This window comes from Lagenorhynchus albirostris, chromosome 7, assembly GCF_949774975.1.
Source record: "Lagenorhynchus albirostris chromosome 7, mLagAlb1.1, whole genome shotgun sequence".
Lineage (NCBI taxonomy): Eukaryota > Metazoa > Chordata > Mammalia > Artiodactyla > Delphinidae > Lagenorhynchus > Lagenorhynchus albirostris.
This window is the reverse complement of record NC_083101.1, coordinates 571,737-595,870: the sequence shown is the minus strand read 5'-3', so window position 1 is coordinate 595,870 and position 24,134 is coordinate 571,737. Positions and strand designations below refer to the sequence as shown.

The window sequence follows — 24,134 nt, the reverse complement described above, 5'->3', positions numbered from 1 at the left end:
CCTTGGTTTTCTCCAGCTTTTGACCATTTTGAATAGCGCTGCTGAGCATATTTGGACAGGAGTCTCAGGCATTCCTTGGGTGTGTACCAGGAGTGGAATTGTCAGGCCATCTGGGAATTCTGTGTTTAGAGTTTGGGGGTGGCACCAACTCTTTTCCACAATAGCTGCATCATTTTGCATCCGGCCAGCCGTGTTTCAGTTTCTCCACGTGCTCACCAACATGTGTTCTGGCCCCTCTTCTTCATGAAAGCCCCCAGGCGGGTGCCCATGGCTCCCGTCGTGGGAATAGCGGTTGTGGGACCACCAGCCGCCCTGCCCAGTTAGGACCATGTCCCTCTGCCTCCCGGACTCCAGGTGTTTGTGCCCTGACTTCTTCAATGTGGGAGCTCTTAAAATTGTTTCTTTCCCTGAAATATAAATGAAGCACAGTTTACTAAAATTTCACAGGAAATTGGTGATTCTGTTGAAGTGCAAAATAGGCAGAACTAATGAGAAGCTTGACTGGCTGGACTCTGGGAGAATTTGGAAATGACACGAAATGAGAACTGTAAAAAACACCAGGCCGATCTTGCTCAAGGTGCCAAAATATTGTCAGGGGAGGGCCCTCTATTGGCATTTATGAAGTGTACTTATCCTGTGTTACCTTTGGATATTTCTAATAGCCTTTCATCACTATATTTTTTTTTCTAATCAACTTAAAAATGTTTTTACTTTAGAAAGGAGTTCTTACAACAATAAAAAATGAGAAAACATTCTTTTAGATGTGTCTGTTGCGTCTAGGAAAGAATCAGATGACCTTGTACATTCACCTGGACTGTACCCACTCCGTGTGTGTTAGAAACGGCTAGTGGACTTCCCTGGTGGCGCAGTGGTTAAGAATCCGCCTGCCAATGCAGGGGACACGGGTTCGAGCCCTGGTCCAGGAAGATCCCACATGCCGCGGAGCAACTAAGCCCACGAGCCACAACTACTGAGCCCATGTGCCACAATTGCTGAAGCCCGTGTGCCTAGAGCCCATGGTCCGCAACAAGAGAAGCCATTGCAATGAGAAGCCATTGCAATGAGAAGCTGCCGAAGATTAGCCCCCACTCGCCACAACTAGAGAAGCCCGCACGCAGCAGTGAAGACCCAATGCAGCCATAAGTAAATAAATACATTTATTAAAAAAAAAAGAAAGAAAGAAATAGAAACAGCTAGTGATGCTCTCAGGCCCCATACGTGAGGCTGTGGGCACTTGGGGAGGAGCTGGCCTCAGAGGGAACAGATGTGTGTGGACAGGGCCAGGGTGGCTTTCAAAAGGGGTCGTGGGATGTGTAGACTCCAGAACAGTCTCAAGTTTGAGAGTTGGGTGGGCTTGGCGGGGTGGAGTAGGGCCAGGCTGCGGCTCTGCCCTCCTTCAGCCTGTCCGTGCCTTTGGGAATGGGGCCAGCAGAGGTTGAAGGGAGGTTGGAGGAAGAGGTCAGTGGCAGAGGTCTGGTGGTGGCTGTTCATGTGGGGAGATGGTGTGCGTGGGCTGGCTGCGGCTCGGGCCAGGCTCCAGGCTGGACTTGCCTTTGGACGTTTGGATTTGGGGGTGACTGTCAAGAAGGAGTTCGGCATGTGGCAGACGGTACAGATGTCTTCGTGATACACTTACTACGTGTATTGAACAGTAAGGCTAGCTGATGTCTGTTGGGCACTGATGTGTCACCAATGGCTTCAAGCATTCTGCACTGTCCTCAGGTGAGAAAGCAGCGAGGCAGCGGGAGGTTTATGTGACCTGACCACACGGGTGGAGAAAGGAGGAGCTGGGACGGGATCACGCGATGACATGGCAGGTGGCAGGGCTCAGGTTCGCTGGTGCCTGGCGCTGGCACCCGCGAAGGGGTGGGGCATGTACTGTTCTCTTTCGATACAGGTATCTTCTGTATCTTAGATCTAGTTTTCCACTGGAGTTTTCTGAAGAATTTGTTTCCATCACATACAAAAGTAGACAGCTTGGGCCTGTGCGCTGATTGGTCTCTCAAAGCGCATCATACGTGTCATGAAATTTCCACCTCTACACTCTGTGTATTGTTTTTTTAAATATAGACATTTTTGACATAACTACATATCATTTTGATTTCTAACAAAATCCACAGTCATTCAGTATCATCCAGCCTTTTTTTTTTTTTTTTTTTTTGCGGTGCGCGGGCCTCTCACTGTTGTGGCCTCTCCCGTTGCGGAGCACAGGCTCCGGACGCACAGGCTCAGCGGCCATGGCTCACGGGCCCAGCTGCCCCGCAGCATGTGGGATCCTCCCGGACCAGGGCACGAACCCGTGTCCCCTGCATTAGCAGGCGGACTCTCAACCACTGCGCCACCGGGGAGGCCCCATCCAGCCATTTTAAGATTTCCCTCCAGTTATGTCAGAATGTCACTTTACAGTTGATTAGTTCAAATCAGGGCCCAGCATAGCCTGCACTGTGCATGGTTGTTCTGTTTAAGTTCCTCGGCTGTAGCTTTCTACCATCGGCTTGGTGAGGAAACTATGTCAGTGGTCTTGCAGAATGTCCCGCTTTCTGGAATTCTGTTAATGATTTTTTTAGGGCCAGTGTACTGATGAGCCATGCTGCCCACTTTGCTTTTTATATTGATAACCTAAGTGTGATAGATGACGTGATACTGAGTGATTTCCCCTGTGATAGTTTTATGTTGCCGAAACTTTGGTTGAAACTGAGTCAGTAAGAACCTGGAGTTTGGAGTGGACTGACTGACCCTGGTTTTTAGGGTGGTGCTCAGTGTGCTGAGTCCTTGTGGTGCAAGTGGGACCTGAGTGAGGCACGCAGCTGACTGTGCCCTCTGCCAGCCAGGCGTTCTGACTTCTCACAGCGTCCAGGGTTTTCACCTTGATGTAGCCCAGGCTCCGTGGAGTACAGGAGCTGGGAGTTGCCCAGCCTTAAGCCCTGGGGGAGGGTCCTGAATCTCCACCGCATCCTGTTGGGTTGTGTGCCTGTGGGCACCCATGCCCGCCACCTGGCCACGTGGCCCTGGGGCAATGTCATGTACAGTGGGAGCGGCAGTGTGGTGCTCCCCGTGGAAGGGTCCGAGAACCTGATTTTGTCAGCAAACCACATTGTGGCAACGGGACTATCCAGATTCATTAGAGACAGACGTGTGAACTAGGACGTCAGCGTGTTTGTGGTGTGACTGTCTGCTGCGAGGGAAGTTATACTGAGGGTGAGTGCTGTGTACCCCACTCCCTGGTTTGTGCCTTTGGGACAGATGCCTGCTCCAGCCCAGTGCTTGCCGGCCACCTCGGGAGCTTGTGGCTCGTTCTCATTTTCCTCCACAGTCAGGTCCAGTTAGCGGGGTTCAGTCCGTAGAAGCTTGGGGCGTGGGGTGCTGAGTGGCGAGGCCCGTGCTCTCTGGGGGGCGGGGGGGCTTCCACAGCACCTGGCGCATCTCTTGGTTTGCCAAGTCTTCCCCGTGGATCGGGGTCCTGTGGGGAGACCTCGGCTGTTGGGCCCAGGCTGGGCTTGCCCTGACCCCGGTGGGGGGCCTCCCGGTGGCTGGGAGAGCGGAAGGAGGAGCGCGCCACCTGAGTTGCCTGCTGCCAACGGACACAGTGCCCCGGAACTCAGTGCCCAAGACAGCAGCGATCCTTGTCGCTCTCGGGGGCCAGCGGTTCCGGTGGAGCTTAGAGGATGGCTCTTTTCTGGCCCAGGAGTCTGGGGTCTCAGCTGGAAGACTCAGCACTGGGAGTGGGTGCATCTGAAGGCTCTTCACTCACATGCATATTGGCACTCAGCTTCTCCTGTGGTCCGGGCTCCTGCGTGACCTGACTTTAGATATCAGGGGGGAAATCACTTCAGCTGCATCTCAGGGTCCAGGCCCAGTGAGTGGCCAGGGCACACAGAGCCCACCTTTTGGGGGGAAGTGTGAGCACCATCCAGTAGCAGGGCGTGGAGGATGGGAGACATGTTGGTCTGCACATCTTTGGAAAAATATAGTAGCTGAGAGAGTTCTAGGTCAAGGGAACAGCGAGGAGGTAGCGCCTTTGGTTTTCTTCTTTGCAGAGAGGCCAGTTAATGGTTAAGTAACAGATGGAAAGGGAGTCTGTTCTGATATTTCAAAATCCCTTAGACGTAATGTATGGGGCCACTTTGGAATTAATTGTGTTTTCCAAATTTAGGAACTAACTCTCCTTTTTCTGCCAAGGGGAAAAACAAAAAGACAAAAGAGGGACAAGGAAATCTGTGAGACATTGAAAGGATTCATTCTTTTTCTCCCCACCCCTTTTGATAATTAGCTAGTGAAATTGGTATGTGGAAAATAGTTTAAAATTAGGGGGTGGGCGGGTAGCGCTCTACATCTCAGAAGTTTCTTGGACTGCAGATGCGTCCCATCTTTGAGAACCTGTTTGTTGCTTACAGCCCGGCGTTGGCATCCCTGTGGTTCTCAGGGAGGGGATGCCACCGCTGGTCCAGGCCTTGGGCAGAGAGGGGCAGATGGCAGGTCGGGTTTGGCATCTCCTGTTATGGCTAGAACCAAAACCTCCCTCCTCATGGGAGAGAAGGTCCCTTTTGTGTGCCCCGTGCTGGGTGCTGTGCAGTGGTCTCCAGGGCGCAGGCCGAGGCAAGCCTGGTGGCCAGTGTGGAGAAGGGGCTTTCCTTTCAGTAGTCATCGGGTGAGCTGAGCGAGCCACGCCTGCCACGAAGATGATTGTCGAGAGGGTTTCTCCTCCTTTCTCTTAATATCGTACTGTTGTTGGGTCTCTTTATAGCTCAGGTAGATAAGGCCTGAAAGCTGACATCCCCTCTCCCAATCCAGCACACGCGCCGCACAGCCCTCTGGAGCCAGGATAGAAATGCTGGTGGCCAGTTGGGAGGGCAGCAGTTCCCTGGGGGCACTGACTGCATCCTTTCCCGCCTCCCCAGCACATGGAGCTGTTTTACATGGTTCTAGTCGAGTTCATCTCAAATTCTTTCCGAAATGGCTTTTGCTGCTTTTAAACTTAAAATGTGCGTGTAGCACTTAAAGATGAACCTTCTCAACCTTTGTGTTTGAGACAGGAGTTCTGTGCAAATGCAGGAGTGATGTGACATGCGTGGATGCCAAGTGGCCTGGGCCTGCGGAGGCCGAGGAAACAGTCAGCTCTGGCTGGAGGCGGGGGCTCCAGTCCTGCAGCTTTCAGGCCTGAGGCCCGGCCGCAGAGCTGGCCCCACAGCGAGTGCAAGGTCTGCGAGCCGCTGTGTCAGCTTTTGTGTTTTTCTGGAGCTGGCTCTCCTGCCCCATCCTCGGGGTTGGCCTGGCTCTGGGGGTGGTCCAGGGTCCCCAGCACACCATTTTGAAGATGAAGTATTTAGAGGCAGTTTTAACTTTCTGGTACTTTTGTGACTATAACCTTATTGTTGAGGTTAGCACTTCTGTGCAGGGAGAGTGTGTGGGAAGGTGCTCACTTCTAAGGTAGCTCGTGGTTGGGTCTTCGAGCGGTCCCGCTGTGGGAGCCTGGAGAGGTCGGGACCCTGTGCTCCCTCCCCTCAGAGGCCTTACCCCTCCCTCCCCGCTGAGCGGGTGGGGGTCTTACTCTCAGCTCCCGGGCAGGGCAGCAGGCACAAAGGGAGGTAGAAACCGAGCTCCCTGGTGATGGTCGTTGTCATGGTTGTTGTTACTGGTTTGTGGACGTGACCACATCGTCTTTTTCTTTCTTTCTTTTTTTTATATATATATTTATTTATTTGGCTGCGCCGGGTCTAGTTGCGGCACAGGGGATCTTCGTTGCGGCATGCAGGATCTAGTTCCCTGACCAGGGATTGAACCTGGGCCCCCTGCACTGGGAGCGTGGAGTCGTAACCACTGGACCACTAGGGAAGTCCCTGTCTTCAACATGCAAATTGAGAAAGTTATTGAAATGTATAATTTGTCTATAGGCTTGTCCTTTTAATACACATTATCCAAAATATATCTAGCCCTTACTTACCTTTGAATTTTAGGAATCTTCTAAGGGGTAATGTCAGAATTTCTATGATCATTCTCCCACCATCCGTTGTTTATTTAACAACAACAAAAAAGTCAGCAGTGTGGTAGAAATTGATGGGTGGGCACCTGGGAGGCAGAGCGGTGGGACCCTCTTGCGCAGGGAGTGAGAGCCTGGGTCTGCCCAAGGCTGTCACCTGGGTGGGAAGGCCCCTCGCCTCTCAGGTGAGCAGGTGCAGGTGCCAATGAGGAGGCTCACGGGTCTGACAGTTAAGTACAAAGGATTCCTTGTAATTTTCCTGGAGAGTTCGTGGAGACTCCTCATAGAATCCTAACCTTAGTGATCTGTGCTGTACCGTTGTCCATTGGTATCTGTCCGTTGTCCCTTCGTATCTGTTGGGGATTGTTTCCAGGACCCCCTGCAGATACCAGGATGGTGGATGCTCAAGTCTCTTATGTGAAATAACAGCGCTATTGTTTGCATGTAATCTAAGCACATCTTCTGTATACTTTAAATCACCTTCTGATTATTACTTGTAATACCGGATACAGTGTAAATGCTGTGTAAACAGTTCTGAGTACGATGTAAATGTTGTGTAAACAGCTGCCGGCGCCTCGCAAACTGGCAAATTCAAGTTTTGTTCTTTCGCACTTTCTGGAGTTTTTTTCCCGAATATACTTGATCTGCAATTGGTTGAGTCTGCGGGGGTGGAACCCTCGACACAGGGGGCCAACTGTGTGTGTAACAAAAACTGTCTTTTTAAAAAGCATGTAGAAGCAAATGTTGTAAACTGAGGCTAACTGCATCATGACAGATTGCACTTGGTGCTCATTCTTCTCATGTCCAGTGATGTCCAGTGGGGGCGGATGGAGGCCCTGGGCCTTGAGGAGGGAACGCAGGCTACCTTGACGTCACCTACAGATAGCGCGGTTGGAGCGGCAGGTGGTTCTTACGTGCTTGTTCTGTGGCTACACTTAGCGGGAGGGACACCAAATAAGTGGTGCTGCTGTGAGAACTGGTACAAGATATTTGTTTTACTCACTAAGAAAATCTGAGTGAGACTTAGTAGATGGGAGTCTTCGTCCTCGTGATAGAAACGCGGTCGCTATCTCCTGTCCTGTGACATCACTACAGTGAACACAGCCACCCGCCAGTGTCACCTAAAGATGACTTTAGAATATGACTTCTCTGGTCTTTGCATCTGGGTATTTCCCCCCTCCCCCACTTTTTTGTTAAAAACAAACGACTGTACACTTTTTCTTGGGAGATACTCTTTGTAATATCATGCAGCCAGAATTGGTTGCCTGAGTGTACTTCAGCTGCTTCTCATCTTCCATGGAGTTGGGGGGTCTTTGCTGCACAGATGTGCTGTGTGGGATCTGAAACCGGTCTGTGTCGCTGGCACAGGTCCTGGCCGCTGCCCTGTGTGGAAGGGTGCCCTGTTGTCCCGCGCGTGGGGAGCAGGCAGTGTCCAGAGCAAGGCGAGGCAGGGTGGGTTCTTGGCGGGGCAGCTGCGGGGTGGCGGGACTCTGGTGTCTGAGCGGCCACAACCATACTGAGGGCTATGTGATTGGAAGTTAACTTGAGGAGCGTTGACTGAAACAGGAAAAATACGCAATGTAGGAGCCGTGAGCTGAGTTTTATTCCGGATCTTACCGAGGACTGTAGCCTGGGAGACAGCTTCTCAGTAGCTCTGAGGGGCTGCTCTGAAGAGGTGGGGGAGCGGCCAGGATCTGTGTGGTCTGGGCCAGGGGGTGTGTGCAGCCAAGCACACATCTCGGTAGAAGGTAACTGCTAGTCACGGGGAAGGGGTATTTCCATTAATGATTTTAGCCCTTTTTTTCTGTGTATGGAAAGAGGCAGGAATTTGGGTTCATTAAAATTCTTCTGAGATATCTACTCTCTAAGGGGCCTATTTTTCCAAAGCACAGAGAGCCTCTCAGGGTGCGCTCTCTGTCAGCACTGCAGTGGCTCAGACTTAACCCTTGTAGAACGGGTGGTGGTGGGTGTGTTCTTTCCTTTTTTTTTTTTTTTTTTTTTTTTTTTTGCTGTACACAGGCCTCTCACTGTTGTGACCTCTTCCGTCGTGGAGCGCAGGCCCAGCGGCCATGGCTCATGGGCCCAGCTGCTCCGCAGCACGTGGGATCCTCCCGGACCGGGGCACGAACGCGTGTCCCCTGCATCAGCAGGCGGACTCCCAGCCACTGCGCCACCAGGGAAGCCCGCGTTCTTTCTTTTACATAAGGATACCTGAAGACCCTAGCAAGACTTTTTTTGTTTTTCACCACCTTGAGATGTTTTTATTGAAATGCATATGGTATGGGTAACAAGCGACCTCCCTGTGGTCCAGGTGGGACCTCTTCCCCCAGAGATGGGTCAGGCCAAACACCCTAGTGGGGCAGACAGTCTCCCAAGTGGTAAAAGGGAGCCAAGTTAGGGAAGGCCTCCCATGCCAAGGCATAAGAGATGGTGTGAGAGCAGGACTTCATAATTCCTTTGGTTTTTTTCCTCTGCATTTTATTTTCTTCTGTGTTCTATTCTCTTATGAAGAAATTGTTTGATTAATAATTCTTTTTCTTTTTAGGAGTATGATTTCACAGGGCAGAGAATATTGCCTTTTGAAATGTAAGCATTGCCATTTCAGAATTACAGAAACCTAGGGTCCTTCTGTCCTTTGCTGATCCTCACAGACTCAGTGTAGGGCTGCCAAGTTCAGCAAGTAAGAATACCAGATGCGGGACTTCCCTGGTGGCTCAGTGGTTAAGAATCCGCCTTCCAATGCAGGGGACACGGGTTCGATCCCTGGTTGGGGAACTAAGATCCTACATGCCGTTGGGGCAGCTAAGTCCGCTGCTCCAGAGCCCATGCGCTGCAGCTAAGATCCGATGCAGCCAAATAAATAAATAAATATTTTTTTAAAAAAGAAAAGAAAACCAGAGCCTGATGCATATTAAAGTGGTGAAGAAAATTAAAAAAAAAAAAATACAGGATGCCCAGTTACATTTAAAGTTCAGATAAACATGCTAAAACACGGCTTGTCATTTATCTGAACTTAAGATGTCGCTGGACATCCATGTCTTGGGCAGCTTGTTGCACCCACTGCCCTGTGTTGGCCTTACACATCCAGCACGGGGTCAGATTCTACCTCACCTCTTGGGATGTGTTTTTTCCCTTAGGGTTTGTGTATATCGAAATCTGCCAATTTGCATTTAAGGAAAAAACTTCACAAACTGGAAAGTTTTCTTTCTTTTTTCTCCAGCCACATCAGCTCTTTAGGATGTGAAAACTGATGCTCCAAAGGGTAGAGTTTGTTCTTCTGGGAGGGGCGGTCAGACCCAGCTCGCAGTGAGCATGTGGCTGTCGCACTCCCCAAAGGGCGTGCTGCCGCTGCCGCTCACTGGCCATTCTGGCCACCTCCTGGGCAGACTTTGTACCCCCGCCCCGGTGCCTTTCAGGTGGATCTAACTGGGATTTTAATCAGAGGCAGTGAAGAAGTCGAATGAGGGTCTGGATAGGCTGGTGGAGGGACTCTTACTGTGAGCAGTTCTGGCATCGTGGGGTCCCAGCTCCAGTTTTACTGTCAAAAACGGCAGGTCACCGAATGTGAGGATGCGAGGAGGGTTAGGACCAGCTGGCAGGGCTGAATGGAGGACAAGGCTGGAGGGGGACCGGCCTATTCTCCAGTGGACAGATGGACCTTAGCCACATGGTGCAGAGTCTGAGGGTTTTCTTCTGGTTTCTCTTCTGTTTAAGGAATGTGGACACTCGAGGCAGGAGCGCTTTGTTTTTGCATATTTAAGAAGAGTTGAGTCTGACTTCCTTGGCAGTCCAGTGGTTAAGAGTCCTTGGTTCTACTGCAGGGGGCTTGGGTTAGAGCTCTGGTCCGGGAACTAAAACCCACATGCAATGTTGAGTTTAGGACTGTAAAGATTCCTGATTCTGTGAAGAGAGGGGTGTCCTTGGGTATAGCCCCACCCCTCAGGACCCCGCACCTGCCTTCAGTCTTTCTTCACTGCTTTCACCCTGTAAATGTCTTTTTATTTAGAAGTTTGTATGCAAAGGGCTCTTTGACTGAAAGAAGCCCCAGAATCTCTGCAGATCCCAGGCTCTGAGAGGATTCCCTTTTTCAGTCTGGGTTTGGGAGTGTGATATGAAGTCTGCTCCTGAGATGTTCTGGAGTTCGGGCAGATGTGCTGAGGATAAAGAGGACAAAAAGCCCTGGAAGGAGCTGTTTTTCTGGAATTGTCGTGTCTCGGTGGTGCAGTGGACGAGAGTTGTACGGCGTGTGTGCCTTGTGTACACCTGGTGAGCACACATGGTCCCCGCTGGTTCCCGCTGCAAGCTCTGGATTCTTAGTCGTGCCCAAGTTTGTGGCATCTGAAAAACGGAAGGCCTGATACTTACGGATGAGGTAGCCGGTCCGGATTCCCGGTGCTTTTGCGGGTGGGGTCTGACTCTGGGGTTGTCTGTCTTCCAAGGAGGAGGTGAAGGAGGTGCAGGTCCTTCCTTATTGGGACACATGGGTCTTGGGGTGGAGGTGGGGCCCAGCCTTGCGGTTGAAGCCCTCGTGATTTAGGCGGTGGCCGTGGTACTTGAGCAGGGTGAGCAGGTTCGGCCCGTGCTGAAGGAGGGATGGAAAGTGGGGCAGGTCGTCTGGGGGGGGGGCGCCCATTCCTTCACCTCCTGGCTTCCTGAGGGTGGGGTGTTGGGGTCTCAGGCCACGGGGGCCATGGATCTCTGGGCTATGGGCAGGGCCGCCAGGGTGAGCTGCCAGCACTGGGTCAGGGGCTGTGCCTTTAGAGAAGCCAGGTTGGGGAGGCCTCCGCCCTGACCAGTGACCTTGATCAGTGATGTGGCCTGGGGGAGAGTTTAGATGATTTTATTGGAAGTTCTTCCAGGAAAGAGACCAGGCTTTTGGGAAACGAGTTAGCCACTGGTGGACCTTCACCAGTGTTGATTCTGTTGTCTGTGTATGAGTGAGAGACTGGCCTTTGGGTTCTGTGCCTCTGCGGCCATGTTGACTTAATTAAGAACTTGAATTGCTGGCTGGTTGTTCATGCACATTAATGTGTTTCACTCCCATACAACTAGGTAGATGGTTGTAAATGGAAAGGTCTTGATTTGAAGTCGAATAATTACCTCAAAACTTTGTTTTAACCCATTGTTTTGTTTTGCTTCGATCAGGGAGAAAGAATAACCTGCTAGGCTAGACAGGGTTGAGGTAAGCAGTAACATTTCTTTATTGTGAGCTTTACGAATATGTGCTGCTCTTCCTTTTTTTTTTTTTTTTTGTGATATGCGGGCCTCTCACTGTTGTGGCCTCTCCCGTTGAGGAGCGCAGGCTCAGTGGCCATGGCTCACGGGCCTAGCCGCTGCACGGCATGTGGAATCCTCCCGGACCGGGGCACGAACCCGTGTCCCCTGCATCGGCAGGCGGACTCTCAACCACTGCGCCACCAGGGGAGCCCTATTTTTCTTTTTTTTTCTCTTCCTTTTTATGCAAGAGAAATTGGCCACTGGCGGGGCCTGTGTCTTAAATAAGGCACAGTAAATGTTAGAGCAGAGCCCTAGGGCAGGTTTTGTCAGGTAGAGGCTTGTACAGAAGTTTCAGACCGAGAGAGTATTCCTTTTCTTTGATATTTGTTTTTCATATTCATCTGATAAGCTAATGTGTCCTTCGTTTGGAGACTTCATAGCATCCCAGACTCCAGCACACTGTCCCTTGCCCTACAGGTGTCAGCCGCTTGGGTGTGCCCCTCCTTGCCCACCCCTGCCTGTCCTCTGCCCTCCCTCCTTCCCCATGCCACCCCCTCCCCCTGGTCCTCTTCCACCCTGTGCCACCGGCAACAGTCACTCAGAGAAACGAGCGAGGAGGTGCTTGGGTTTTAAGTAGGAGACAGAAGTGAGGCAGAGATGGCGGTGCTGTTTCCAGGTCTCATGCTCACCCAGGGCCTGGTGTGTTGTGGGCACGTCAGCGGGTTCCTGAATGCACTCGGGTAGACACAGAGCAAAATAGCGGCCCAGTCTGGCATTATTTGAGTGTGTTACATAATATTCTTTTTTTTTTTTTTTTTTTTTTTTGCGGTACGCGGGCCTCTCACTGCTGCGGCCCCTCCCGCCGTGGAGCACAGGCTCCGGACGCGCAGGCCCAGCGACCATGGCTCATGGGCCCAGCCGCTCTGCGGCACGCGGGATCCCCCCAGACCGGGGCACGAACCCGCGTCCCCTGCATTGGCAGGCGGACCCTCAACCACTGTGCCACCAGGGAAACCCCATAATATTCTTAAAACAGACTTTTTTGGGGGAAAGGTCATGAACCATAATTTTGTGGGTGAACGTGTGGCTGGCTGGTGCTGTGACAGGAGGCAGCTGGTTTGCCACTGTGTTCATAGGGTCCTGGGGGCTGTGCCCACCCCGGCTTGTCTCCAGACACCTGCTGTGTTCATGGGGTCCCGGGGGCTGTGCCCGCCCAGCTTGTTTCCAGACACCCGTTGTCACCAGTCAGGGCCCGGGGCCCAGAGGTGTTGTTGGCGGGCCCGGTGTCCTTGCTGTGGGGCAGTGGCCCCAGAGTGAGGATGAATTCAGTCACTAAGCGTGTTGTTTGGTGCCACCCTCCTGACTCCTGCTAAGGTGCCGACAGCATTGCCCTTGCACCATCTGTGCAGATGTCAGTACTGCGAAACGGGTGAGTGGGATCCTGCTGGTGTTATGAAAACAGTCTTGATCTCTGGAAGGGTCTTGGGGACCCCAGAGAACTCCTGTTTGAGGGGGTTGAAGGGTGTAGGAGGTTGGCAGTTGGGATGCAGCTGTGATGGGCTGGGAGAGGCAGTGAGGCCCGGCCACGTGGGGCTGAGGGTAAAGATGAGGTACAGCCTTGCCTGGCCCTGGATGGACAGTGGGAAATCAGGGGCCTGGGATCAGACATCCTGGCCCCACGGCCCAACCCGGTGGGGACAGGTCATGGCATCGTTACTGAGATGTGGCCAGGACAGGTCCTGGGAGGTGACGCCTCAAGTCAGGTGCTGCCAGTGAGGTCAGGGGGCAGGTGGATGAGTTAAGATGCGTGAAGCAGGCCTGGGCAGGAGGGCATTTTCTCCGGTCTAGACCCTGAGGATCAGTACCTACATGCAGGAGTAAGTGGAATCTGACTTGGTGCTGGTCCCGGGTGTCAAGAGGCCAACTCTGTGGGGAACCCCCCAGGAGCCTGTCCAGGCACCCCGCCAGGGTCGCCACAGCTCTTCACTGTTTCAGAGTCTGGAAACCCAGATTTCTTGTAAACTCTCCTACTTTTTAAATGTTGATAGTTCATTGAAGGTGGAAACAGCTGTGCCGTCTGACTCCCGAGCCTGCTACTCCTTTGGGGGTTTCCCCCACCCCGCCACTAGTTGTCTTTATGTCTCTGTTCTCCTGCTCTCTCCGGACCTGAGTCCCACAGCCAGTGCTGGAACCCTTGCGTTTGCCCGTGGTCCCGGGCCCCCGGTGACACGGGGTGCAGGCGCAGCAGTTTGTGGAGCCCCCAGTGCACGCGTGTTCTGTGTCCTCACGCATCCTGGGCTGCGGGTCTGCTGGCTCCGCGTCAGGCACCAGGTCTGTCGTCCTCACAGCAGCTCCTGGAACAAGCGGTCCCTGCCTTGCAGCTGCAGAAGCCAGGTGACCTCGGCAAAGTGCAGGGGGACAGAGGAGCCGGATAGGGCCTGGGTCCTCAGGTCCCAAGCCTGTGCTTCTGCGCTTCTGCCGTGGACCAGTTCCCCTCTGGGAAGTCCTTGCTGCTGCCTCTCTGTTCCCTGCAAGACGCGCTGTCGTCATTTCAGTTCTACCCTGTCTGCCCTGTGGCCACACAGCGTGCTTCCAGTCTGAAGACTTTCCTAACTTTTCCTTTTTAAAACACTTTAATTTGAAATAATTTCAAACATACAGAAAAGTTGCAAGATTAGTACAGTGGCTCCCATCTACCCTTCACCCAGACTCCACTTGTTATGTCCTTCACACGTGCACATGTGTGCACACACACCACACACATGCATCTTGTCTCCTCTGTCCCGCACAAAGGTAAGTCCAGGCTCTTATTTACTACAAACAAGGACATTTCTCTGAATAACCATCAAGATACCCGATGTTGACACAACCGTCTGGTCTGCAGTGCATACAGGTGTCACGGTAATCACACGTGAACACGGTGCCCGGTCGCTGTGCGTGCAGTCGTCACAGTAGTCCCTTCACAGCGCTTTCCCGCTCTGGACGGGGAGTTGAGGGGACTCCAGCTCCTCGGTCTTCCTTTTCCAAGGGCACATCACGTTGCTTTCTGGAAACCCTGGTGGCAGGAAGGGTTAGGGTTAGGGTGCATCCCATCAGGAGACCTGCCGCTTTGTCCGTGACCGTCCCATGGGTGAGGCTACAGGTTTCTCCACGGAAGGTCACTGCTCTTCCCTTTGCTTGAGGGAATTCCCTCTTACTTGAGGACAATGTTGCGGCGAGATACTTTGAGATTCTGTAAGATCCCGTTTCTTACGAAACTTCCTCCACGAGTTGTAATGGTGGCTTCAGCTCCCAGCCCTCTCTCTGCCTTCAGTTGTTGGCATCTAGGATAAGCAGCTTTCCCTGTTGGATTTGTTTGTTATCCATTCATTTATTTAATGCTGGTGTTTATTCACTGGTTTACAATTCCTGTTCCTGTCATTATTCATTTTGATGCTCCAAGTGTTGTAAACTCCGGAGTGGGCATCCCTTGGGTCTGTCCTGGTTCTTGGACGCCCCCTGCCAGTTTGAGTGCTTCGCTTTCAGGCACAGCCCGAGGTTCTAAGCTCCTCTTGTGCCCCCGCCTTGCCTGGAGTTGGTCCTCTCTGCCAGGAGCCTCAGTCTCTCCGTGGAGGTGGCACGTGGGAGTCGAGACTCTGTGCTGCTGCTGCCCAGGGGCCCTCGCACTGCTCAGAGCTTCTGCTGTGCGCACTGCCGTTGGCTCGCGTCTTCTCTGGAGGTTTTCCTCCTCCTGTTGTGGCCCCGTATCCCAAGCTCACTCTGGGGTTAGTTGAGGCTCTTCTTGCAAAGCAGAGACTGAGGTCACCCATCCACCTTTTACTGTCGGGATTGTCACAGCCCCTGCCTGTGGGAGAGCTGGCAGGGGTTTCAAGTGTCTGCCAGCAGTTCTGTTTGGTTCTGGTTTTGTTAGTGGTTTGGGCTACGTGTTCCACCTGTAATCCTTTCCTGGTTGATGTCGATTTTGTAGGTTGCTGGCCCTTTGGAAAAGGCAACGAAAACCATGTTCCCTCTATTTTTTTTTTTTTTTTTGCCGTACGCGGGCCTCTCACTGCTGTGGCCTCTCCCGTTGCGGAGCACAGGCTCCGGACACACAGGCTCAGCGGCCATGGCTCATGGGCCCAGCTGCTCCGTGGCATGTGGGATCTTCCCGGACCGGGGCACGAACCCGTGTCCCCTGCATCGGCAGGCGGACTCTCAACCACTGCGCCACCAGGGAAGCCTCCATGTTCCCTTTTGCTAGGTACATATAGGTTCAACTCACAGAGCATCTGGGTTCAGGAGATTTCTGTCTTTCTTGCCCTGGTCGTGGGCCGAGCTCACCCGCAGCCTCAGTCTCTGGGCCTTTGGGCTTCCAGATGTGGCACTGGCAGTGCCCACAAGGAGCAGGGTGGCCGCAACACGTGTGGACTGTGCGTCTGGGCTGTCCCAGAGCGCCCCTCAGGCTTGCGCCACACCCAGTCCCCTAGGAAGACCCTGTTTTTCTCTGCCACATGCTTTCTCAGCTTCTTCCTCCCGCCCGGCACTGCCGACAGGTTGGGGACAGGACAGGTTCCCCCCTTTGGACCCTGAGTGCTCATGCTGGCAGGGCAGACAGGCTGGTGGTGTGCCTGGTGGTGGTGGGACCAGCAGGGCCACAAGGCGAGGTCCAGGTGAGGCTGTCTGAGAAGGTGGAGCTTGGCCTGCTGAGGGGTGGCGGGGTCCAAGGGCCAGAGGCTGGCATCAGGGTGTGGGAGGGGGTGCCGAGGGGAGCAGAGGCTGGGCTTTGCCATCCACGATGAAGGCTTGTTTCTCCTTGACGAGGAGGGATGTGTCAGGTCTGACTCCGTAAGAAAGTACTCCCCTTCTTCTGGGAGGAAGGCTGTGAGGCCTCAAGAGTTTCCCTTAGTGCCTGGCACCAAATTCCAGCTTCCTAACTGCAGAAGGGGCAGCAGGGAGTTGGCCAGTGCCAACAGACCAGGACTGTTTAATCCAGGCCTGTAGATGGTATGAGCACAAGGCCACTGGGAGGGGCTGGAGAAGAGCCCCCAGCTGGCTACCCCTCACCGCTGCAGCCTTGCAACCCCTGTTTTATAACGTCACAGCACCCCACACTCTAGGTGAAGTTAATGTGTTTGTTTCTTATCCCCCGACTGGAACAGGGCTCTGAGGACTTTTCTGAAAAGGACCACACATGGCTTTGACCACAGAGGTTTCTGTCACGTCTTGTCGTTATTGTTCATAGGTCTCTGGTGATGTAAAAACCACTGTCAGCTGGCCCTGTGGCCTGGACCCTGCTGTCCACTGAGGCCTCCCCTTGGGCTGGCAGGTGCCTGGCACACAACAGATGCTCAGGAACGGTGGCTGGCCTTCATCCATGTGGCCACGTACACGACTGAGCTCCTCAGCTCCTAGAACAAGGGACCCTGTGTGACCAGCTAGGAGTGGATGTCCACCCAGGCGCCATTGGCTGTGGTCTGGTGGCCAGGACCGGGTAGTGCCAGTGAGACCCTACCCCTGTGTGTGTGTGCATGCACACATGCCTCAAAAAACAAGTCCTCTTAGGTCCCCTGAGGAGTTCTCAGGGGCCCCAGGGATCCTCAGCTTACACTTTGAAAACCGCTGGGTTTCAAACCACTGGTCAGGCCAGACGTGGAGCCCTGGAAAGGTAGGAGAGTGGAGCCTGCAAGTGGCCGGAGGGAGCTTGCCGTGCTTGTGCCCCTTCTTGGCCCGCAGGCCTGGGGTGGTGGAGTCAGCGGGTGGGGACTTCTGGAGGTGCCAAGGAAGGAGGGCGCCGTGGGGGTGGGGGTCCGGGTGGGGGTGGGCACTGCTCCAGGGAGCCGCCTGACCCCAGTGAAATTAGCAGTGGGAGCCAGGCTCAGGAGAAGTGTTCCGAGCATATGTTGTGGTGTCTCTTGAAGAAAACATTCCAGAACGTTATGCAAGCGTTATGGGAGCTATGCCCCTAGACTCTGGATGTCGCTAAGAGAGATGCCTAGAGGGTCTGCGTCAGCTGCTCCCCCTGTGGACCGGACACCTGCAGAGACCCCGCTTAAGGGTGTGTTGTGTGTTTCTGTTCGTTCTCTAACCAGACTCTCACATTCCTGAAGGCAAGAAGTTTGTCTTAAAACCATTGCAAGAGGCATCGTGTAATTCACGTCTCTGTATGGTAGACTCAAATATTTAGTGATTCAGGTTTTCATTGAATTTTCTTGATTTATCCATTTCTCTAACTTTTCTGTAGGTTGTTGGACATTTGAAATACTTAGATGAATTGTTGTCAGCAGCAGAATGCACTTTGAAATAAATTGTAGCATTCCTATGATAGAGAAAACATTTGCAATTTTAGTTACGTAAGCCATGCATTCTTATTATTAAAAGACTGTCCCCCCAATACAGTTGAAGTAGAGGTTTCCCGGGGCTGTGGTTGACTGCTGGTCCTCCTCCCGAAGAGACGGTGTCAAGAGCATTTTCCACTGGCTCGAGGTTCCCTGTCCGTCCTGTCCTTGGTGGTTTAGTTTTGGTTTGGATGCGATGCCCACGGACAGGAGTCCTGCTGGCGGAGCCCGGCTGACATTTATTTCTCTTTAGCAGGCGGTTCCGGCGAAGGGGGAGACCAAGCAGGACTGCGGCCTGGGAGCCGAGCTGCCGAGTGAAGGTAAGGGCGCCCGGGGCCCCTTGCCTGGCCACCCCTCCTCAGCCAGGCCTGCCATACGGCCTCCTCCTGTGGGGTCCCGGGGCTCATGGTCCTCTAGGAGGGTGGAGGCCCTGTGCGTCCTGGTCCTCAGGGTGCCGTGAGGCCAGCAGGGGGGCGGCCGCACCAGGTCTTGGGGCATGGAAGCTGCTGCGGAGGTGCCAGGAGGTAGAGGGAGGCTGGCGAGGGGCTGGTACATAGGGGAGCTTTTGGAGGGACAGGCCCGGAGTCAGGCTGGGAGGTGCTGGCTCTGGGACAGACCGTGACAGGTAAACCCCACTGTCCCACCCAAGCTGCCTGGGGGTGCCAGCCAGACCCCTTTGGAGAGCAGCGTCCTGGCTGGATACCATGAGGCCGGCGCCTGGGAGCCTCAGATGCTGGTGTCCGCCTGGCCGTGTCGGCACAGGCCCTCCTGTGCGAACGGCAGGGCCATGCGGACGAGAAGCGTGTCTCAGTGTCGTCCTGCTGGCTGGTGGTGTGGCACTGTCCCCACTGACGTGGGAGGAAACGCGCCCGCACCGCGCTCCTGTCCCTTGTGACAGAGATGGCCGCCTGGTTCCGGCTGCACACCCGCGCCACCTCCCCAGCCTGGTCCCTGGACGATGTCCACCCGCCTCTCAGCTGGGTGGGGAAGAGGCTGGCTCGGGGCCAAGGTCAGGCGAGCTTACCCGGGCTGTCAGACGCCCATCCGGCCCTGCATCCTCTGAAGACACACAGACAGTGGCCCGTGGGTGGCAGAGGCCAGTCTGGAGAGGTTGCCGTGTGTGCAGCAGTGGGAGGCGAGGGCCCTGCCTTTCCAGGCACTGCAGGGAGACGGAGGCCTGTTTCCCAGTGTTCCGTGTAGACCTGTGAGCTCGGTGCGGGCGGCCCTGAGCCTCCCAGGACGAGGCCTCGAGTGGCCTGGTGGCAGGGACCACCTTGTGCCCTAGGCCGGCAGCCGCTTTTTGTCTTTCCCGAGCTGTGGTGCAGCCCCCACGATGGGAACTGCTGCGGGCCTGCCCCTCCCTGGTGGGCCCACATGCTGCTCTGACACCTTTTCACATCCACGGGGTCCTCTGCTTTTGTGACCACCCCGTGCACACCCGAGGGTGACAGTGGGTGAAGGCAGAGTATGGGCCCCCAGCTTGGGGCTGATGGCAGGGCAGCCTTGCTTGAGAGAAGGGACCCAGCAGCCCAGGCCACAGGGCAGGACCGTCTTACCTGTGAGTGTGTCGCTTAGCATGTGACCAAAATGCTTCAGGTTCTAGTAGAGCTGTTGGGACTCAGGGAGCTGAGTGGGGTGGGGGTTGGGCAACTGCCTGCCTGGCTTCCCAGGGCTGTTTCCAGCCTCACCCCCTCTCTCCCTGGGGCATCTTCTCCAGACAGCCCAGCTTGGACGGAAGGCCATGGCCCTGCCCTGCTTTCTGCCCTCGCCCTGCACCTCAGGGTGCCTCATCCGGCCCACCGGCCCCTCTCTGCTGCACCCCGGCTGGCCCTGGGGCGCTTCCCTCCCGGAGCTGCCCTGCACACTGTGCTGCCTGTCCCTTTGCTCACAGTGGTGGGACCTCTGAAGACCTGCCTCAGCGTTTTCCTTCTGGCGCTGTCTTCCTCCCTGTTCCTTGAAATGTTCCCTTCCTTGGGCTCCCACTCTGTCTGCCCTCCTGGGCCCTTTTCTAAAAGAAGTTGTGGATGAGTGATGCCAGGTGCCAGTCTCCTCTGCACACGGCCCCTGCGCCCAGGCCTGGGCCCTCCTTTCGAGGAACCTCCAGACTGATTCCTGCAGCAGCTGCACCACGTCCATGCCCCCCAGCAGCGAGGGCGGCTCCCGACAACACTCGTCGGCACCTTCTTTTTGGTTCCATCTGTCCTAGTGGGTGCAAAGTGGTATCTCGTCGTGGTTTTGATGTGTATTTCCTTGCTGGCTGGCGATGCTGAGCATTTTTTTCATGTGCTTATTAGCCATTTGTGTATCTTCTTTGGAGAAATGTCAATTCAGATCCTTTGCCCGTTTTTAAAATTGGTTATTGATTTTTATTAATGCATTGTCAGAGGTGTTTAAAAATATATTTTAGGTACAAGTTCCTTATCAGATGTGTGATTTGCAAATACTCTTTTCCAATCTATGGGTTGTCTTTTCACCTTCTTGATGGTATCCTTTGAAGCACAAAATAAAGTCCAACTTACCTGTTTTTCTTTGGTTGCTTGTGGTTTTGTTATAGCATCTAAGAAACCATTGCTTCATAGAAGATCATAAAGATTTATGCCTGTGTTTTCTTTTTATAGTTACAGATCTTGGAAACGTTTTCAGTTAATTTTTGTATATGGTGTGAGGTAAGGGTCCAACTTTATTCTTTTGCAAGTTGAGATGCATTTGTCCTAGGAGCTTGCCTTTCTGAGCACCTGTCAGCGTCTGGCCCCTGGGTGGCTGTGCTCGACGCCCCAGGGGTGTGACTGTCCGCATCCCCGTCCTCCTTTGTGTTGGGAGAGGCCCATTTCCCCTTCCTTTGCTGTGCTTTTCCACGATTTACTTTGCTGTTTGTGAAAATTTGTTTTCCCTGCACATTTCAGAATAAGGTTATGGAGTTCCTCAATACACTGATTGGAATTTTGATTAGGGTATCATTGAACTTAGAGAGTCAGTTTGAGGCGACATGCATCTTTGTATTTTTGCCGTCACGTTCAAGGTCGTGAGATACTTCCATTAAAATTTTTTTTCTCTGCAGAGACTTTGCATGATCTTGGTTAAACTTTTATATCCTTTATAGTTTTTCCTGCTTTTTTATGAATACTGTCTTTTTTTTTCCTTATGTTTTCTCAAAAGTTAAGGCCAGCGTAGAAAAATGCCTTTGGTTTTTGTACTTGATTTCACATTTGGCAGCCTTGCTGCACTCGTGTTTGACTTGCTGACGGACCAGGTGTGCAGGAGAGCCTAACCCTTGTCGCCAGGCCTTGCTCCTCGTTTCTCTCTCCCGTGGGGTCATCTGGGACCCCACTCTTGTGTGAACCTTTGTGGTGTTAATGGATGTCCTGATGTTGTTTCTGATCCTACATGGAATTCATGCAACATTTCTGAATAAGTGTATCTTTGCTGTAAGTTGGCATGCGGCCTTCTCCAAGTTGAGTAGGTTTTCACCTATTCAGTTTTGCCAAGGGTTTTAAAAAAAATTAATAGCTGTTTATTCATTCAGACAGTACTTACTGCACTTGTGTTTCTGTGCTCAGGGTACAGTAGTGAACGTGGACCTCTCCTTGCAGGGGCCAGTACAGTCGTGATGGAGTCATGGCAGGTGATGTGCTGTAAACAGGGGTACAGGGGTGATGGGTGGTGGGGTCTTGGACGTGACCACAGCCCCTCTGCACCCAGCGCTGTAACTGTGAGCTTTCTGCTGGGGTCTGTAGTGAGGCTCCGCATGTGGCGATCTGCTGGTGGGAAGTGTGTTTCTTGTTTATCAAGTTGAGGAGACACGCTTCAGAGACCAGGGGTTTGTAACGAGGCTTCTGGCTGACTGAAAACTCACCCTGTTTTCTTTAGGTCTGTTTTTGGGAAGCTGCTCCCGAGGCCTTGTTTCCTGTCTCTGAATCCTACCCAGTTTTATTTTCCAGTGGTGAATTTGTTCCTGGAGGATATGTAAATCCTGCATAATGTGTTGGAAGTCTTTTAAGAATTCACTGGAGGAGTGGGGTGTTTGTTTCAAGGACCACACCCCACCCACACCTCACTAGGGGCGGGGCGCAGACCGCCCTTCTGGGGATGGGGTCATTCCCCCCTTAACTGACTCACTGTCGAGACAGTGTCTGTGACATACTTTATATTTAATCCGTCTGAACTCAAATGTTTGTCTATGAAATAAAGTGGGTTTTCTTCAGACAGTTTTGTGTAAGCAGGGCAGTGGGGGCTCTCGTGTTGGGGTCGCAGGCGGGGCAGCCACTGACTCTTCTCCTCCTTCCGTAGGGTCACCTATGGCTGCTGATGAAGGCTCGGCAGAGCAGCAGGGAGGGGAGGCCCATGTGGCTGCAGACGGGGAAACCAACGGGTCCTGCGACAAGAGCGATGCCAACGGCCACCCGGCCGCTGTGAAGCACACTCAGGAAAGCACGAGAGTCAGCCCGCAGGAAGTAGCCGGTCCGGTGGCCCGGATAGCAGAAAATGGGATTTTGGACAGAGACACTGAGGTGGGGAAGCAGAACCACATCCGAGCCGACGGCTTTACTCAGACTCCCGTCGTCGGGAGCAACGGCTACTTCCTCGGCAAGGCCCCCCTGTCTGAGCCACCGCTGCGGGTGGCTGGCGCCCTGGCCTCCTCCCTGCCCGGTCACGCCGCGAAGACCCTCCCTGGCGGGGCTGGCAAAGGGAGGACTCCTGGCGCTTTTCCCCAGCCGCCGGCCGCCATGCCAGCCAAGCCCGGGGAAGGCAGCAAGGACACAGAGGACAAGAAGGCCCCGGCCCCGGGCGCTGACGTCAAGGTCCACAGGGCTCGGAAGACCATGCCGAAGTCCATCCCGGGCCTGGTAACGCGTCCCTGTTGGGGTGGGGCCGCTCTCCTGTCTGTCTCCTCTTTTGTTTCGTGTGCGGATGGCAAGTGGACTTCTGTGCGTGGAGGGGAGAGGCCGGGAAGTGGTGGGGTCGTCAGCCACGGTTGCCTGCGGGCCTTGTAGGGTTCCTGAGTGTGACCCGTCAGCCTGCTTTCTGGGCTTCTCCTCGTAGGTGCCTGGGCTCACCGGGAGCTCCTCGTCCGCGTTGGGGAGTTACTGGCTTGGGAGACTCAGCACCCGCCTGTCTCTCTGGGGAGTGAGTAGGCAGGAGGGCGGCTGGGGCCCGGGAGTGACGCGCTACAGACACAGGGCGTGGTTTGCTCCCTGCTTCCTGCACGAAGTCCGGGTGTGCAGTCAGACGCCTGGCATTGCTTGTGCTGGTGCTGCTGGTGCGGGTCGGACCCTTCCCCAGGGGCCCCGCGGCCTGACCCGTGTGTTTCTCCAGCTCTAGAAGGTTCTGCACGGCTTCCCTCCCTGGACCTCCCCTCTTCTCCAGCTCCATCATTTGTCCCTCAAGACCCAGCACTTCGGTCTTGCTGGTCATTCCACATGTTGATGTTTTCAGTTTGACAGTTATATTTTTCATATCCAGTGTCTTGGATTAGTTTTTTAAGAATACCTGCATTGTTAGTTACATCTTTGTCTTATCCTTCAAAAGACAGTTATAACCCTTGCATGGTCTTGGTGACAACTCCCGTCTCCTCACGTGGGGGCTCTGTCTGGCCTTGGCACCTCTTGGTCGGGTGATTTTTCCCCTGAAATGACTTTCCTCCAGGAGCGTGCACATCTTTGTTTCTGTGCTTCCCTGTTGCCTGGCTGTCGCCTGCCTGCTGTGACTGTGGAGCCGGGGGGGTGCTGGAAGCTGGGCCGCGGCCCACTGCCCACGCAGCGTGGGGCCCCTGACGCCCCCAGCCTGACCAGCCCTGGCCTGACTTCTGCCTTTCGTAGTATTTTTATGTACGTGCCGAAAGTTAAACTTTTTAATAATTGTTCACAGGAGGCTGCACAGATAGTACAGAGAGAGCCCATGTCCCCTCCAGCCGGTTTCTCCCAGGGTACCACAGTGTGGGTTTACGTGCCCACCCAGCACTGCGAGCCTCCCTCTGTGGTCACCCCGGCCGTCCCTGACCCCGTCCCCCATCTCTGGAGGCATGTTGTTTCAGGTGTTCTGAAACGCGGGATGGCAGAGTTCGGGGGCTTTCTTCCCTCACTCCGCACCCCTGACCCCCCACCCAGGCTATGTCTGCAGGGCCCTCCTTTGCGTGTCGACAAGTATTGCGTGTGTAACCGCTCGCCCATCGAGGGACATTTGGGGGTTCTCAGCCTTGGGGTGCTCCATTAAAGCTGCTCTGGACATTCACGTACACATTTTTGTTTGGATGAAAGTTTTCGCTTCTCTGGGTAAAATATCCAGGAGCTCAGTTGCAAGGCTATGTGGTAATTGGATATTTAGTTTTATAAGTAACCGCCACGCTGCACTGCACAGGCTACTACATTCTATGTCCCTGCGTCCTCCAGAGGGGTGTTTGGTGTTGCCTCTTCTCTGTCGTAGCTGTGATTCCTCGTCATGGTTTTAGTTTGAACCTCCCTAATGACTGATGGCGTTGAACAACTCTTCATGTGCTTATTTGCCATCTGTATGTCCTTTTTGGTGAAATGTCTTTCATATCTTTTGCCCACTTTACAATTAAATATTTTGGGAGCTTTGAGAGTTTGGGATATGGACCATTGCCAAGTGTTGGTTTGCAGATATTTTCA

At 53.7% G+C, this 24,134-nt stretch overlaps 1 protein-coding gene across 6 annotated transcripts in view; it reads left to right on the top strand.

Annotated features, from left to right (window-relative positions):
* EHMT1 (euchromatic histone lysine methyltransferase 1) overlaps positions 1–24,134 on the top strand; it is a 145,972-nt gene that overhangs the window by 52,736 nt on the left and 69,102 nt on the right. For 4 of the 6 annotated variants that reach the window (XM_060153801.1, XM_060153803.1, XM_060153800.1 and 1 more), the window contains exons 2-3: positions 17,762–17,828; positions 21,796–22,352. In XM_060153801.1, the coding sequence (XP_060009784.1) occupies positions 17,762–17,828; positions 21,796–22,352 (624 nt within the window). Of the gene's footprint in view, positions 1–17,761; positions 17,829–21,795; positions 22,353–24,134 lie in introns of those variants that run through there. The other 2 variants (XM_060153802.1, XM_060153804.1) reach the window with 2 other exon arrangements.